Raw genomic sequence first — 18,392 nt, 5'->3', positions numbered from 1 at the left:
ACTCGTGATGAAGGAAAATCCTCATTTAGGTAGCTAGTTCTCTTAGTCTTGGAATCAAAACTGATCTGAAGCTCAACTCTGAGGCTGTTTTGGATGAGCACCAATTTCACCAAGTTATTGTTCTTGGCCTCAAACAACTCGGAGACTCTTTATCTGATGACATAGTTTCTCTGGATGGCATTGCTCTGGCCTCTAGCACTACCGTAAGAAACCTCGGAGTAACATCTGGTCAAGATTTGTCTTTTAATTCTCATTTAAAACAAACCTCACGGACTGCGTTTTTTCATCTGCATAATATTGCGAAAATTAGGCCTATCCTGACCCAAAAAGATGCAGAAAAATTGGTCCACGCTTTTGTTACCTCAAGGCTGGATTACTATAACTCCCTATTATCAGGTAGCTCTAGTAAGTCCTTAAAAACTCTCCAGCTAATTCAGAATGCAGCAGCACGTGTACTAACAGGAACTAAGAAATGAGATCATATTTCTCCTGTTTTAGCTTCTCTGCACTGGCTCCCTGTAAAATCCAGAATTGAATTTAAAATCCTACTGTTAATTTAAAAAGCTCTAAATGGTAAGGCTCCGCCATTTCATAGTGCCATATCATCCCACCAGAACACTGCGCTCTGAGAACGCAGGGTTACTCGTGGTCCCTAAAGTCTCCAAAAGTAGATCAGGAGCCAGAGCCTTCAGCTATCAGGGATGTCGTATGCTGTAAAGCCCTGTGAGGCAAATTGTGATTTGTGATATTGGGCTTTATAAATAAAATTGATTGATTGATTGATTGATTGTGCTATTTTAAATTTGTTTTTGCAAAGTGATAAAAAGTAATGTAGTATGTGTTCTATGGCCTTAAAGGAACAAGTAGGCTACTCTTCATGTTCCTTTTAAAAAAAAAATACACTTACTTGAGTGTATTTTTGAGCCAGTAACCTACTTTACTAGCCTACATTTGCCATTTATACCTTCGTGACAACTACTCTCCTGTAAATGTTGAGTAAGTGTAGGGGGGCAGAGCACGAGGAGCACCTCTGCTGCAGATGGCCAGTTGTCAGCTGCCTGGAGGAAAAAGAAGCACCACCTGTCTTTTGATTTCGATGTGATGATGACGGAGAACAACTGAAAACAAGAGCCACAGAACTCCTCTTGTAACCTCTGCACACTTTAAGTGGAAATACAGTTAGATATCCTTATTTGTTTTTGTCTTGTCTTCCTGTCTTGTGTGTGTGTGTGTGTGTGTGTGTGTGTCTGTCTGGAGCTGGGCGGAGCTGGAGTCACCACTCACCTGCACACCTGCCAGCCATCAGCAATCAAGCCACCTGCCAGCCATCGGCAATCAAGCCATCTCCACTCCACTCTGTATGAAAGCCTGGTCCAGTTCACATCTCTTTGCCAGACTGTCTGCTTACCTGCGTGGTCGTGTGCTTTGGCTCATGATTCTTCTTTAGTTTTTGGTCATCTGTTAGCTCTCCGGAATTCAACTCTGTTTTCTGCCTCTCAGATTGTTCCTGTCTTGCTGCACTCAGCCTCACCCAGCCTCCTAACACCACGGCCATACCTACCTGGATCCTTCTGGACATTTTCTGGACCCCTTAGACTCCACAACCCCCACCCTGCTCCAGCTCTGCCCTTCTGTATTTACAATAAAAGACTTTCCTCTTCTACCAGTAGCTTTTCTGAGTCTTATGTCTGCACTGTGGGACCAGGTTCAACACTTCCTTTATGACACTATGACCTCAATACATGAAGGTTTTATATATAATTTTATATAACATTATATATTTTAACATGAAGCCAAATTAATGTACTGATTTATAGATACATTTAGAATAAATGCATATAGATGCAGGGCAATAAAATCTGAATGATGGTTGTTCTTAGCAGGAAATTGCAGCTCACTTAAGTCTAGCTATGCTGTAATATCACCAGCAGATGTCAGTGAAAGACAGCTAAAGGTGTGCAGACTGCTCTGCTCGAGGCCTGCATGATTTTGTCTGGTGATACTATGATGCCTTCATATGCAATGTTATAAAACCCTAAAAAAAACATTCAGGTAATTTTGTGTCTTTCTGAATAATTTTTATTGCTGCTCTGAGACCTGTATAAAAGTTAACTGCTGTCATGAGGAATGGATACAGAACAACACACACCTATAATGGACACGCACACTGAGGTCAAACATTCTGCACTAGACAGATATTTGCTTTATTCTGCATTTAATTTAGTTTGTTTTGTTTTTTACCGCACTGTATTTTTGGCTACAGATGGACCCCTGAAGGCACAGATTCTGTCCTAATGCAGTCATGTAGATAGACAATTAGGTCTCATTATTCTATTCCTCCATTGGTTAAATTGTTGTCCTCTGCTTGTTGAAGTAATGTAATTGCCTTTATCACCAGAGCCCCTGATTATGATCGGATGTTGGGAAGTAAAGCAGAGACAGGCTACATGGTTTTGGTCCTCTCATTTAATCAGCACTTCACGTAATCATGTCTCTGTCTTCCAATTAAATTCCCTCTGCCAAGAAAAGGCTGCCCTAATCAATTAAGTCATGTTGTAAAACCCACTTCAAACGGGTGACTTTGCTGCGACCTCAGAGACATCAAGATCTGGCGGAAAATTTGATTAAGGATACTAGGTCAAACACTAAAGATCATCTCTACAGCATTCTTTGTTTCTAAGTTCTGTTCCCCCGAGCCCAAAGATAAAAGATGTCTCCTTTAACTGATAATCTCCTCCTGATAAAATAAAGCACTGCCTCAATCAAGGAAAGTGGTGGTCTGTCTTTAAAAAAGCCTTTCAGAAAAGGCTGCAAATGCTGTGGTGAGTGAGAGCGGAACCACGGAAGAATGTCCTCATCTCTCATTAAATGTCTCTATGTTTCCTGTCTTTATATCAGCCATAGCCAAAGACAAAAACAGCCTTTTCCACTGCCCCAGATGGTGGTGAAAAAGAAAAGGGACTTTTGAACTTGAGTCCTCAGAAAATTTACCATCAGTGAACTGCACACAGCACGCTAATGTTTACAGCAAGCTGGTCTTCGATGATTTATTGCAAAAGATAGTGGCAGAACAAGAGGAGCAAGAGATGTGATTTTGTTCAGACCAGAGTAGAGCTTTAATTTTACTTTTAAGTTTTTTAAGTTTTCCCTTCCTGTGGACGGGAAGGGATCCATACCTGAAAGCAGATTTTCATTATAGCAGATGGAACACCTTTGTTTTTGTTCCTTGTTTGTGCCTGATCAGGTTAATTTTGATGTTGGAGCTGTACAAACTGTCATTGAGGCCTAATGGTTAAGATGTATAAGTATAGAGAAACACAACCAGTCAGAAACAAACAGGTTTTGATCAGACATGGAAGAGAAAACAAAGTCGAACAGTCAAGAAAAATCCCAAATTGTCCATTGTAAACATCCGTCACAGTTTAATGACTCATTTCCTGGTTCAGCCTGAATCAACCAAACTTACTGGAGTTGTGCATGCACAGTTATTAGCAAAATTACAGGTGTGCACTCATTTAGTTTTATCAGCTGGTTTAGTTAATCTGCTCATGTGTCTTGCTCGATCAAATGTCAGTGTTGTGATGTCCAACCCTTCTGCCAGAGAAGAACATTGGGCCCTAATTCACAAACAGTGTGTAGCTGTGCATATGAATGTTTCATGCACAAATCAGGGATTTATAAATATTTTATTCAAGGAATTTTTTGTAGTGTGCAAACAAACTTAGGCCTCTCACATATGATGAAGGTCTGGCTGTCCTAGAAAATGTAAAATGTTAATTTACCATTCATTGGCCAAGTGTAGTAAGTAAAAATATTGTCCTTTCAACTTCATTTTTTGTCAAAATTAAAATATTTAATTATAAAAACTGAGTGTCCCAGTCCTACCTCACGAAAATGTCCATACTGAAATGTAAATTTCTGGGTTTCCATTGTCTTTATTGACTTGGTCTATGATGATCGGCTACTCTCACCAATTTCTGCTGCCATGAAATTGCACAAACATAGGCAATGTTAATTGGTAGCCGATTAACAGGCATGCGGGGTATATAAAAGATTCTGACTGACCTCCAAGCAGGTGTTAAGATGTCGTATTGGAAGCCTGTGCCTTCAGGAGAGAGTGCATCTTGAGAGGCCAAAATAACATGTTTAAAGGGAGTGACAAATAGGGTTGCAACGTTATGCGATTTTCACGGTAACTGCCTTGGAAATATCATGGTTCCATGGTATGCAGTATTACACACTTACATTCATCATTTTCAGTTACAATGACCGTTAAAGGAATGGAAGCAGGACTTTTCTGTTGGACAAATGCTTTCTTGTCATTGAAACATGAAACGTTTGTATAAAAAGTCTGACAGGCAGTCACAGAAGTAAGGAAGTGTGCACGCACGGGTGAGGTTTTCTGTCTGATTGCACATTTTTTCATTACTGTAGATGACAAAATGTACACAAAGTGTTCACCACTTTCTCCACAATATACCTCTAGGCAAATGTATTTCCTTAAATAGAGGAGTGGCAGTATGCTGATAGCAAATAGATTTATAGACGATTCTAATTCACTAACATAGACACAGTGGTAAGAACAAAATCAGCCAGTGCACATGTTGTATGAATCCATTGGTAACTTTGTGTGTGCAATTATTTAATGTGTAAAGTAAGACTATTTCTACACACATTAGTGAATGAGGCCCATTGATATTGGATAATTTTGCAAAAACTAACCATTAAATTCAATAGTGTCAACATTACTGTAGTTCCTCTACAATATTTGCACCTTGCACGTACATATGGCTAAGATTAGGTAACTGTCAAGTCTCCCACATGACCGCTGAATGCACTAAACACACAGCCACCGCCCTGATCACTACATACAGGACAAACTACTTCCTGCACTGGTATTGAAAATTGACATTGGACGTAAATCATAAGGTGCAGAATCATCCAATATGTACTTAATCCATTGGAATACTGGGTAGCAATGTCACTACGTTCCCAGAGCTAAGCAATAAACTTGTGAGTCTAATGTTATCTTGACCAATAGAAACATTAATCAAAGCTACAAAACATAAAACCCAAGCAGTAATAAACCTGATTCATCCTTTCACTCTGTCTCCGTTTCCCTTTGTTCAAGAGTCCTTTCATTGGAGAGTCCCTAATAGTTTATAGCAGCATAAAGACAGAAGGCATTCTGCTCTTCACAAGTTAAGTTCTGAAAGTTTTCGGCAAATTCTCCGTCTGTCTTTCACTTGAAGACTTGTATTCACACCCTTCAATAAGCCAAATGGTAGCTTGAGTTTCCGTCCCCGCTCCTCGGCAGTGAAGCCGGCAGTCATTCTAATTGTGATGAGGAAGCAATTGATGTGCAGCAGCTGCATCCTGTGACCGACGCTCCGCTCAGCCATTTGTCTCTGTCAGCTCCCCCTCAGCCCGCCCACCCTCCACATCCTCCTGAAAAGCACTGGCAGCCTCGACCGTGACTGCAGACCGCCGGGCCTTTTGTCGCCACACATGGCGTGAAGCGCGCCCTCGGCCCTTCTGGTCAAGCCCAGTTTGACTCCTATCCCTCGCGTGGAGTGACACTTCAGATGGCAGCTGGTTGGGCAGCAGCCACGGCAAACCTGCTGCCACTGCGTCATGGCCACGCCTGAGGGCCCGCAGCAACATCTGCCCTCACAATCGGCGATGGAGCCGGGCCAGCCGAACATATTCATGCCACCACACGCCAGCGTCACTCAGCTGGGCAATCATCCTCTTCCTCTCTCTTGTCTTTATCTCTTGCCCCTCCTCTTTACAGCCCAATGGTAAGCTATTAGGGAAAGGCTACCCTGTAATTTTCTCCCCCGGCACTGAATGGGCACCAAAAGGTGTGCTTGGAAAATTAGCAACTTGACCTCCTGATTATACTCTATCAATGAGAGAGATGATCTGATGCTGAAAGGAGGAAGGAGAGCAGGTGTTTGATTGAGAAGTAAGAAATGTTCTCTTTTCTCCCTTTTTTGTAGTGGTTGGCAGGCCCCGGCTGTGTTCACATCACTCTTGTGAATGGTTCTCATGCTGTGACACTGACACAACTCAGTGGCTCAGTTCTAACTCTCTGTGCTTCACTGATGCTCTATAGTGCCCTTGAAATGCAATGAGACTCATATTTCCCTGCTGACTGTCTATGTTAGTGACTGGAAGCACATTCTTACGCATTAGTCAAAGCCCTAAATAGCTTATGCATTTTTATTCACCCTTTTATTACATACATTCTGACAGTAGCAAGGCCGAACCACCCTTAGATGAGAGGTGTCTCTATACTCAGTGTCTGCAGAGGCCACTGTTGATAGATTTTCACAATCGTTAAGGGGATGTCTATTATGAATTTGAGCATTTACACCATTCAGCTATTGTTTACAGGCCTCCTGTTAACCTCACAAGTGCTGCACAAAACAAAACACAGTTTATACAAGCCCAGTTACGCTTAGAATTACATTCATATTGGATAATGCCACACCTCACAATTTACATCCAGTGACAAGGAAGTAATGTGAAAAACACGATCCAGCAGTTTATGCTCACTTAACCCTAACCATCCGACCCCAAACCAAGAACCATATACGTGCCTGTGTATCACAAGCTGCACCCACGGGATGTAGCTGTCTCACTTCAACCTAATTGTAAGCGTTCCTGAACCCTGAGTGTTTTATTTTTTTTTAAATTTATTTTCTTAACACTTCTTAAACCAATTAAAAGCCACTATGTGCAGGATTTTTGCGCCAGTATGTAATTTTTCTATTTCTCTGATGATTTTTGAGATAGAAAAATTAGAGGGAGAGTTATTAAATTTTCAAATGCTATACTTTAAGACAGCTTTTGAATTTTATTATCTAAAATGCAGTCTTTAGTTACAAATGTATTAGCACATATATTAGCACAAAATAGTAAGGCTAACATATGAAATATAATCCTGGTTGCAGACTACTGAATCACACACCCATCTCTGATTTCTTCAGTGATTTAAGTGGGCCTGGTGGTGTGCTCACTGATGGCTTTTATCCTGAATCAGTTCAATAAGATGGGAACGTAATCTTCCTGCATAGCTAGCTACCCAGCTAGATCCATGACAAATAGTGACAGAAGCTGACACAAAAATGGTGGCATGTGCAGATGAGATGATGAAGCTGTACAGGCTGTTGTAAACTGATTTACAGATAAACTCTGAAAGGTTTGGTGAGAAAGATTTAAGGGGATTTAGTGGCATCTAGTGGTGAGGATTGGGGATTGCAACCAGCTGAAATTTCTGCCATGTGCCAAGTGTGAACTCCCAGTTAGGATTCCTTCAGTGTTTATTGTTTGGGAGGTCTTTACCAGGAGGTGGATTATCTGCAGAGGTCTCTTCCTCTCAAAATCAAATGGATCCAGCGATTTACACCACTAAAAAATCTGTATTTTTGCGATACTGCTCGTTGTAGATGACCCTCTAACTACAGTGGCAAGTGCGAAAGTGCAAAAAGGCCCCATCTCAGGTGATTTTTCACTAATTCAAATGTACTTATCATATTTTATACTATTCCTGCAAATATTTCCCCCTAAATCCTGCACACTGGACCTTTTGAAGTAACATATTGGTTTGGTGCGGAAAAACATCCACTGCTACTGGCCACTGCTGCCACTTGAGATCCTGTGGCACTGAAAGTAATGTTGGTGAGACGGACATGTCACTGGCTACTGATTTGTAAGAGCAAAACAAGACTAAATAATCTTCCCCACTCCCCCAAAAATAAATCTGCATGAACATGATGTCAAGCTGAATGAATGTAGTAGATCAAAATGGCACATCTTGTTATGAATATTAAATTTAAGAGAAGATAATAAAGCAAAAGTGTCCTAGATCAAAGTGCCTGCTTCACCCAGTACAAGTAATACACATCCTTGCTCACTGTCTCATAAAACATTACATGTTTATTCCAAAAATATTTTGTGTGTTTTCCAACCTTACAGGCAGCCGTGGTTCTTTCTTTTTGTTTCACTAATCCATCAGGAAATCAACTTGAAAATTGAACATGTCTTATTGTTTTATCAATGTCACTTCATGATTGTATGATAATGCAGTGTGCAGCACTGACAGCTGCATCACTACACAAACTTAACATGCATCCACCGAGGTCTCATTACCACTGAACATACTCTTAGCTGTTTGTTGGAAAGATGCAAGGACATCTAGCTCCCTTTCCTGTGGAGGTTACATGCACTTATTGTAAGTGACTTTGGACAGAAGCATCTTTATATTAATGTAATGTCTTGTAATACAATAGAACTATGTTCACTTGATGTTTTGTCTAGTCAAGTACGTTTCAAGTCTATGCATATTGTACATCAAAGTAAAGTGAATGGAAGCCAGTAGCTGATAATTAAGAAAGCACATTTAAAAGAATGAAAGAAAGAAAAAGAAGTGGTGGTGTGATTAAAAAAAAAGCAGTGACTCAATAAATGAACAAAAAATATGAAATGTCTGGTATAGTCCTTCACCCAATTGCCAGATTGAACATTCAGGGACAATGCTTTCTTTTTTTCCCTTCTTCAGTGTCTGCACATGGCAACCACTCTATGGTTAGGGTAAGGGGAATTTAAGGTACTTGGTAAGGGTCAGGGTGAAAGGCCTAATATGGCAACCCTGTCAGCAGAGAAGAACGTTGATACTGGATGATTCTGCAAATACTGAACAATTCAAAAGCAAGCGACCACTGATTAAAGGTCTGTGACAAAACACAAGCTCTGTTCTCCGGAAGTTGAATGCACAACCTGCTCTTTCACCACCACAGTCGCCACACCCTAAATAAAGGACACACTACCTCCTGCACTAACACTGAACATTGGCACTGGACATAAATTATGAGGTACAGCTTGTCAAGTACTAATGCTTGGTCAGATACAGTAACATCTAGGCACCCTTTAGTGGCAGTAGGGGTGAGGAATATTTTAAAACTGCCATAGTATAAAGAGCGAGAAAATCCACAAAGGATGCGAGAGTCAAGCAAACTTCAGACTTTGACCTAGGAGACAGGTGTTTGTGTCCTGTGTGAAACCACAAGTCTGGTCATTTTAATAACAACGTAGTGTGCTAGTATGTGTGGCATACAAATCTACAGTTGTTTTTTTTTTTACCTACATTCTATGTTTATTTTGAAAAAGACTATTTGCATTTAATTAGTGCAAATTATACATTTCCCGTGAATACAGAAGTTTATTTTGTAAAGACATGATGCATGTAACAAGTTACATTGACAGCTGTCCCTAAGCATCTAAAACCGACGCAGGAGGGTATCACGAGCATCATAGTTTGACGTATACAACCACTGATCAAGCGTCGGTACTTGATGAGCTGGGAGAATTTGTTGAATGTACATATAATCCTAAAAATACTAAACTGGGTCCCTTCAAGTTCCGACCCTATTGGACCTGGATGGCTCTGGCATTTAAGCCAAACCTGCAGCACTGAGGCTCCCGGTTCAGTTTCTTTAAACAGGCCTCATTTGAATCCCAATAAAGGTTAACTTTTAGGAAAAATCTGTATCACACATCTTTGATCAACAAGGAGAGAATGTTGCATTAATCTGAATTATGGGCCCTTTAGTTTACCATGGACCAGATTGTGCTTTATTACAGCCACAATGGAAGTCAGCCAGCCTCTGGTGATTTATCTCAGCCTGCTCTACCACCGCATGCCATGCTGGGCCCGTGAAGGCTATCTGGGCCATTCAGAGCAGGATCCCATCAGCCCTGCTGGCTGAGTTATGGCGACAATGCTTGACCACTGCAATGTTGTAGCAATGAGACTGCTGGGGATTTATTAAAGCACAGCCCCTCCTGTCTTTTCTTTTCTGCTCACCTCCCCGCCCCTTCTGTTCCTCGACAAAAAGGATCCTATCTATCTATCCCCAACCCAGAAACACACACTCAGCATCTGAGAGGGCTTCAGTCACCTTGTCCTGCCTCTGCTGGCATACAGAGCAGACACACAAACACTGGCTTTCACTCAGAGATATAAACACACAAACACAATACTTTTTGGACCTTATCTATTGAGATGTGCAGTCTCATTCTTATGAGTAACAAAATAGTCTGAACTCAAAGGTCTGCATACTATCAGTTTCTGGGCTTTTAGCCACATCTGATGGTCTTCATCAGTGGAACTGGCTCAGTTGTCATCAGATAAGATAATAAATATGACATTTATTACATAATTAGATTATTTCCCCTTTTTATCCAAGGTTAAAATTTGAATCCAGACAAAGCTGACAACTGTCCATAAGCCCTAGTTTGCCTGTGTGGCAACAGTCTCAGAACCCATCAACTATTGATCTGACGACAACAATCCTCCAGGGGCCAAAGCCAATATTTAAGAAGTCCAGTGTAGCGAGCAGATATCCAGAGCCGATGCTTCCTCTTCCGTACCCCTAATTTCATATCAAGCTCAATCATCATCAGATGATAGCTGATGGGTTCAGAGATTATATTTCAGTCAGTGCATTCCACCTCTCCACACCGACTATTTACTTGCGGCTCAAAGTTGATTGGTCAGTGCTACTCAGACAAAAACCAGGAAACCAGGACGCTTCCCAAACCAAAATGTTGACCCATTGCCTACATTACAGATTCTGCATACAAATGCAGATATCTGATTATACATATTAGTGTTGAAATTAAAACGATGATGACTCAGTAGAAGAATAGTAGAATACTAGAGTAGTAGAAGGTGTCTAATGCATTTTGAGCCAACAAAGAGGCCCTGTCTTATAGAGGAACTCGACTCTCGGCTTGACTGTGTTGTTGATATTATGCTCACACCAACATGTATTTAATTTAGAAACTGACATAGACTAAACCCTGGGCAGGACAGTGATCCAGTGTAGATATACTGGTTGGTTTCCTGTGCTGTGTGGCTCGACAGGGGCTCATTTCTACCCTAGAAAGTTAATCCAGCCCTGTTTTATCAAGTATTTGATCTATAATTATATTCCATTAAGTCTTTTTCTCTTAAAACTAATAAAAAAATCTTAAACCATTAATCCTTAAGATTTCTGGTTGATTGGGTGAGACCTGTGGTTTCTGGTGGTATTTCTAAAACAGTCTTGAAATGACAAGCCCCAGAGTTGTGTTTGAAAAGACACCGTTTATCAATCACAGTTTTACACAGTGCGCAAATGGCGGACTCCGCCACTGAAATATAAACTACTTTATTGAAAAGTGGCTACTGAGTGGAAATACATGACTATAGCAGAATAAATACCAGCCATAAATAATATAAAAATGGAGTCTAATGTAATAAAAGTCTCAAGGATTGCAGCTTTAAGATGTTTGTGTCATTTTTCTGTATTCTAGCACATCTTATATTTTCTTGTTTCTATATACTGACACTCATTTCTAGAAAATTCACTGTCTCTTAGAACGAGCTTGAACATTCTTCTTTTTTTTTTTACACTTGTTTTAGGGAAATTTGTTTTTTATGGCATGATTTGATGAGATGGAGGTTTTTGCAGCTGGGGTATGTTCAGCAGATGTGGGGGATGTTGTCAGTAGCATTACTATTAGCAGTAATACAGTAGCTTCTGACAGTGATGATGAGTATTAATATATTGGAATTACATCATGAACAACAGCTGTTGTGCTGTATTTGTTCAGGTTTGAGGCTCTCTTGTTTGGGGCTGCCTGGAGTTATTGGCAGCGGAGTTCTGAATGTCAGCTCATTCATCTACATCAAGCGCACTAACCAGCAGCCAAGGTGAAACGCTTTTCCCTCACGAGCGTCTGTTTATGAAAAAGAAAAGAGAGAGAGAAGGTGGAAAAACTTCGCTTTCTTCATCCTCGCTGCGTCTTGGACCAATCTCCTCTCGTTTTATTCGTCTTTTCCTGCCTTTTTTTTCTCCCCCCCCCCCCCCCCTTATCTCGTCCCTCCCCCCCTAGAGCGAGAGTCTCTCTGGTTGTGTTGTGGGCGCGTGTTATAAAGCGGAAAGCCCCGCCGTTCTCTTCAGATCGGAGCGCTCCAACCGCTGCGCGCGCCAGCTATCAGACAATCAGGACCTGAACCTGCTGACAGCTATGACCCTGCCGCTCACTCTACCTGGATTAACCCTCAAGTAGCCGTTGTTTGTCGCCCCCCCCACAGCCCCCTCTGCCACCATCACCGCCCGCAGCAGCAGCAGCCTCCTCACCGGCTCCTCCGTCCTGTTCCCCCAACCTCCAACTCTCACCTTTGTTCTGCGGTCATGGGGTGCGTTGTGTCCTTTTTGCCTGGGCTGCTGACGGGCTTGACCGTGCTGTGAGGCGGATATCAGGTGGATTTATGATCCGCAAAGCCGCAACTACCAGCCGAGGGAAATTAGTGGAACTTTGAGCTCCGGGAGGATGCAGGTGACGTGTTGGTGCGCCGTGTTCCTCCTGACGCCTGCACTTTGCCTGGTGAGTTAGATTCTCCTACTCAGCCTGTACTTTCATCTCAACTTTCTCCACTCTCACACTGCTCTGACTGATAGTCTAAAGGCTATAATTGTTATTATTTTCTCACTGTGAGAGCACTTCACTCGTGCAACGTGCGCATTTCCAAACGCATTCACACCGCGGCTGGAGAGACGTGGTTGCTGGGTTATTTCGCTGTATGGCACAGTGCATAAAATGCCAAGTGTGATCCAAACTTGATCAAAACACTTTTTATATATAATTGTTTGGCGGTGAAACTTGCACCAGGTGGGTCCTCCCTGTGCGTAATACCGCTGTGCGTAAAAAGCAGTTGCTTTACATTACTGAGGAACTCGAGCTTTCACCCATGCAGGGAAAATGTGTGATGACGATGAAAGCTTTTTAGACATTTGGAAGGTTGTTGTTTGGACACTGAAGAAAACTGGTGGCTTAAACCGCGATCACTAAACGGCGCAGGCAGTTGAAACCGTCTCATGGGGGCGCCATAGCAAACCAAAACTCCAAGTCCACAGTCAGGCTGCTGCCTGGACAGCAGAGGAGGACACACTCCACAGCGGGTTAGACTGGGACCCAGTGACACACTCCAGTTAGAGCATTGTGTGACTGGTTATTTTACCAGGCAAGTGTAAAAGAAACCATACATGTTGATATAGTGTTTAAGTGTAGTGCAGCTCTCCTTAATGTTTGGGTTGTGTTTGAATTAAACCTCAAAGGTTTTCCAAGTGGAGATTTATTCTTTTTTTATTTATTCTTGATTCTAATAATGAAAATATGACATTATACAGTTTAATTTACGCACTTTAGTGCAAAGTTATTAGCACGCAGAGTGAGGCTTTGCTGTGCGTTATTTTGCCACGAATTCTACTATTATGACACAGCAAACAGACACTATTACTTTCAGCTCCCTCTTCCCGACAGAAACGGTAGAGGAAAAGAAAAAAGAGAGGACACTGACTCATTTCACACATTTCAATTTTCCATCTACTATTTAAGATTGCCAAATCATATATAAAAAGTCTAAATCCAGCTCCTCTCTAATGAAATATACCCCTTCAACATTCAGAGGTGCCATGTTTAATTTCATTTTATTTTCAGTACACATAGGCTATATATTCTAATATTCTATTTCTAATTGAAAAAAAAAAATCTCAGCAGTTGGATTTCAGCTCATTGCCAACAGGTGTATCAAAATCTGAATTCTTTTATGAAATAAAACGAATATGAAGTGTGTCAAATAAAGTTTTCATTTCATTTCATTACTTTCTCTTAATTTAATCCCACATAAATGTATTTAAACCTTTTTATATTGTAGTCTGCGTGTGCAGTGGATTTAGTGTGTAAATGTGAGTGACTTCTTCATTTTTTAAATATTCTTTAAAAAGGAACCCACAAAGTAAAACACACAGCTGGTGGACGTGGAGCTGTCCAAGGTGCTGAAAGTATTTAAACACTTTTCCTTTAAATATACACAGAAGCAATATGTTTTATGGAGCCATAATGGCAGGAATACTAGGCTTAAGGATACAAGCATATTTTAAAATGAAAGAATACATTTTAAATTGAGTTTTGTAATTAAAAAACTAACATTTAAAAGCAAACTTGGACTTCTTTTTGACACCATTCTCTGCTTGTCACATTTTTGCCTGCTGAGTCCACTCCTCCTCTTCCCCTTGAATTATTCCTCCTGTGCTCTCCTTCTGAATTAAAAATCTCAAGCTTGCTGTCATTTACAGACATCAAACACACGTGATAATTTATTGTAAAATCCCCACTGTCGAGGGGAAGGTGTGTTTTTTAAATACAGCGCACTGGTGATGAAATCCACTCGACTTTTTTCCCCCAATAAATCCTGTTCGCCGTGTTGTCTGAGATGAATTGTGTAGCTTGACAAAAAAAAAAGCGCGCGCACACACACACACACACACACACACACACACACACACACACACACACACACACACACACACACAAAGCCATCCCGCCTAGAGTAAACCGAGTTTATTGTGCAGCCCGTTAACAGTCAGCCTTATCCACAGCAGCGGGGATTAGAGCTGAACTTTGATGGTTTTATTTCGTGTTAAAGGCTCTTGTCTCTGCTTAAGCCTCTTGTCTGAGCGCCGCGCCTTGACCCCGATAACAGCACAGCCCAGGTAGACCGCAATACAGCACACACCACAGAGCGGGACCATCACCTATGGGTCCACTATTCAATTAACACACCCACTATTAGTCCTGGACCGGCAGAATACCACCTGGGGTTATCCGGATTTTTGTCCATACTTGATTTTAAAGGGGATTTTGTGTGTTAAATTCAGAGCAGTTTACATGGATAAAAGGTGAGAGGTGGTGCGTTCAATTCGGCTTATTTTTTTCCACACTTTACACAACTACATGATTCTGTAATTCGTTATCAAACTGTAGGAGATTTTTTAAAATTCAGCAGAACTTTAATGTTGCTTCCCATGATTTTGTCTCTTTCAAATTCAGATTTTTCAATTATGGAATTCATGTTTGTCTGATGTAGCCTTTTTGCTGAAAATCCACTAATTTCCATTCATATAAATACTGCCCTTATTATAACATTTATTCATAGTGTATATGCTGTCTCTCTCATCTCTGTGGTGTTTGTACAATTTACACACACTGGTGTTGTGTATTTAACAATAACCGACAGTTGGTGAGTTTGTCATGTGCCAATAAGGAAGGGTCCTTATTGGCTGTGATATTATTTGTATATATTTTTTTTTACCCTTGGATTATTATTTGCTGCTGTAGTGACTCTTTTCTGTAGAGAGATAATTAGATTTCATCTTATCAGTTCCTATAGTTTCACACACACTCAGGTACTCAGGGTACAGGATGGATTTAAGTCATGTTGACACTACTGACATTTTCTTTTTTTTGGTAAATGGCAGATGTGGTTGTGTCTGTGGCCTCGGTGCAGCATTGTGACTTGAAGTCACTCCCCCTCTCCCTCCTCTCTCCCCTGGGAGTAACAGATGCAGTGGACCACTGGCGACAGTCATAGCAGTCACATTAAAGTGTTATTATCAAACAGTGCAAATGGGGCCTGCAGTGTCAAGCAGTCTGCACGGTGGGGAGGGAAGAAAGTCCCACTGAGATCACTACAACACAGCTCACACAGTGTGAACCCTCTCAGCCCCCTCCATCCTACCTCCACCTCCACCTCCACCCCTTACCCCCTCTCCAGGCCTCTGAATTAGCTCATAATAATAAAAATGCAATATGTTTCCACTGAGCTCTTTGAAGCTGAAATCAAGAGCGGGCCCGGTATTAATTCAATTACTATAGCAAAGGCATTCGCGCAAATGGCCCCATGCTGCGCGACTGAACACACACAGATATAGGCTGCACGCGCTCGGACAAGTGCATTGTGTGGACATCAAGTGGGAGCCGTGGAGAGTGTTGGAGTGTTGTGTTTTTCCCCGGCCCAGATGTCGACTAAGTGAACATTTCTCTCAGTTCCTCGTTCAACCTTTGTGCTACTTAGCTTTTAAAGCAGCATGGAGGCGTCACTTTGGAGCTATTCAAGTCCGGCTGCTGGAGAGAGCCGAGTACAAAAGGGCTGAGAGTTCAGTGTCGGAGAACAACACTGCAATTCCCACCACCGCCAACCACCGCCGCCGTCTCAGTGGCCTCAGCTCAGCCCAGTTACCCAGCTCTGTTACACTCACCGGCTCCTCGCTCAGTGACTCCGCTGCCTCTCCAGGCGGTGACAAGTGGTCGCCAGCTGCGGCAAAACGCTTTCATATGCGCAAAGGGGCTCTTAAAGTGGAGATCCAGGGGTGCTTGAGGGATTCCAGGGGCCTTAACTGGGTTTTAGACAACCTTTCTTCTTAAGGAGGTTTCGGGTGTTACTGAGGAAGGTCCAGAGATTCAGCAGCTTTTATGTTTGCTGTATTAAGTTTAAACATTTGGTGCGTGTATACAAGAGCGTAGTTTTGCTTCAACATTTGGGGGGGGCACATATATGGAACACAAGGGGGGTGGGGGTCCTCCACAAGAGAATTTTGTCAAGCATCCAACAATTCCTGCAATTTCCTGCACTGTGGTGATTTTTTATGCACCAATTTGTGCCTTCTCTGCATTAAATTATGGAGTAACATGTCTTACATTTTGTCAAAATAAAAGTCCTCTGCTATATTCATGTCTTTATTGGGGCTGTACCCTGCGTCCCCCCTGAAATCTGAGTGTAAAATATCTTTATTATACAAATGTATACAGTACTATGTAAGTAATATGCAGTAGAAATATGTATCTTACATATGTTTGAGGTCATTTAGAGACAAACCAGAGAGCACTGACAAATTGATTTATTCTCTAATAACCAATATTTTATTGTTTGATTGTTTAAATCTTAATTATTGATATTGTCATCAGAGTTCTGTCTTTTTTTTTTAAATGTCTGAGTCAGGGCTGCAACTAATTATTATTTTTCTTTTTATTGATTAAACGTTTGATTTGTCAAGTTCAACATAATGTTTTCAGATTAACTGATCTGTGTGAGTCCAAAACCCCAAAAAGATGACATGTCAAAATTAAACTGAAAACAAAATCATCACTGGAACTTGGAACAAGATAATGTTTGTCCTTTTTACTTGATTAACTGTAAAAATACTTTCCTTTAATTATCTGTTGATTGACACATTTATTAATCTACTAATTGTTTCCTCTCTAGCTTTAATAATTTAGAAATGTTTTGTTGTACTAGAATTCTAAAGCATAAATTAGAATTTAATGCAATTAAGTCACCGAAAATAAGAAATTTGAAAAATATGGAATTATGTTAAAAAAAATCTGAGTATAACTGATGTTTCTCTCGTGAAGCTGACCTTTGACCTCTAATCAGAGCGCTGCTGTGCATCTAGACAGGAAGATTGATGGTGCACAACTCTGGAGTTGACAAGTCAAGGTGACTCGGTCTTGTTGTAGTGCTTTATACTGCGTGAACTCTAACCTCTGTGATCCTGCCTCGGAATCCTGGGCTGTCTGATCTGAGCCCAGCGTCCCCAGGCGGCTGCACGCGCCCACAAACAGCCAAAACAACACTTGACCTTGATGTTTGGCCATAAAGTCAATGATAATAGCACCTACTGTGGTGTCTGGAATCGGCACTTTGGGCTCCTGGTTATTTTTCTTCTCTGCATGCATCATTACAGGGATGACTATTCACATCTAGAGGGGGGTGATTGCCTTGGATTTGGATTTTTCGTGGTATTTAATTGGAGAAGAATCTACCTCAAATATTCCCAGAACAACCACCCAGTCTGACTTTGCAACCTGAATGTCATCACTGTGTGTGTGTGTGTGTGTGTGTGTGTGTGTGTTTGAGGCGGTAGGCGTCTGTGATTAATGACCACAGCCTCTATTCTCTCCTCCACACGCCGCTCCAGATTTTCAATCGCGTTCACAGTTCAGAGGTCAGAGCTGGAGCTGATCGTTGAAGGGCGTTGTTCTCAGAAAATCCAGCCCGGCTCATGACCCGGGTTTGATCCTGAGGGAAGCTTCACCCCCCCTCGCTTCCTTCTCCACATAGAGCAATCCGTTTATGGCGAAGAGTGTGGCACCTTGATAGCAGCACTTTGAAGCAGAGAGAGAGTGGTAGAGAGGAGTGTCTCTGAAGCGACTAGATAACCCCGTCCAACCTGCTTTACATCTCCAGGTACTCTTCTGACTCCGGAGTCCGCCGTGTGCTCAGCTCGTCATAGCTGAAGTGATACAGCGGGCCTCACCAGCACACACGTTGATATCTGCATTCACATGAGACGAGTCAACAGTCTGTTTGATGGCACTCAGTCAGAGTTTCAGGCACCTGCATTCACCGTCACTTTCAGGACTAAACATAAGTAGAATATGGATTATTTAAAAATGTAATTTCACTGTTTTCACACAGTTGTTTAAAGGTGCAGCAT

At 41.6% G+C, this 18,392-nt stretch overlaps 1 protein-coding gene across 1 annotated transcript in view; it reads left to right on the top strand.

The window, feature by feature from the left end:
• The first annotated feature begins 11,987 nt into the window (after window positions 1–11,987).
• Window positions 11,988–18,392, top strand: part of nxph1 (neurexophilin 1) — a 63,720-nt gene continuing 57,315 nt past the window's right edge. Inside the window, exon 1 of the mRNA XM_050034408.1 lies at window positions 11,988–12,441. Coding sequence (XP_049890365.1) covers window positions 12,388–12,441 — 54 coding nt within the window. The 5' untranslated portion in view covers window positions 11,988–12,387. The remainder of the gene's footprint in view (window positions 12,442–18,392) is intronic.

This window comes from Epinephelus moara, chromosome 22 (assembly GCF_006386435.1).
Source record: "Epinephelus moara isolate mb chromosome 22, YSFRI_EMoa_1.0, whole genome shotgun sequence".
Taxonomy (NCBI): domain Eukaryota; kingdom Metazoa; phylum Chordata; class Actinopteri; order Perciformes; family Serranidae; genus Epinephelus; species Epinephelus moara.
The sequence above is the reverse complement of the archived record's forward strand: the minus strand, read 5'-3'. Positions and strand labels throughout refer to the sequence as shown.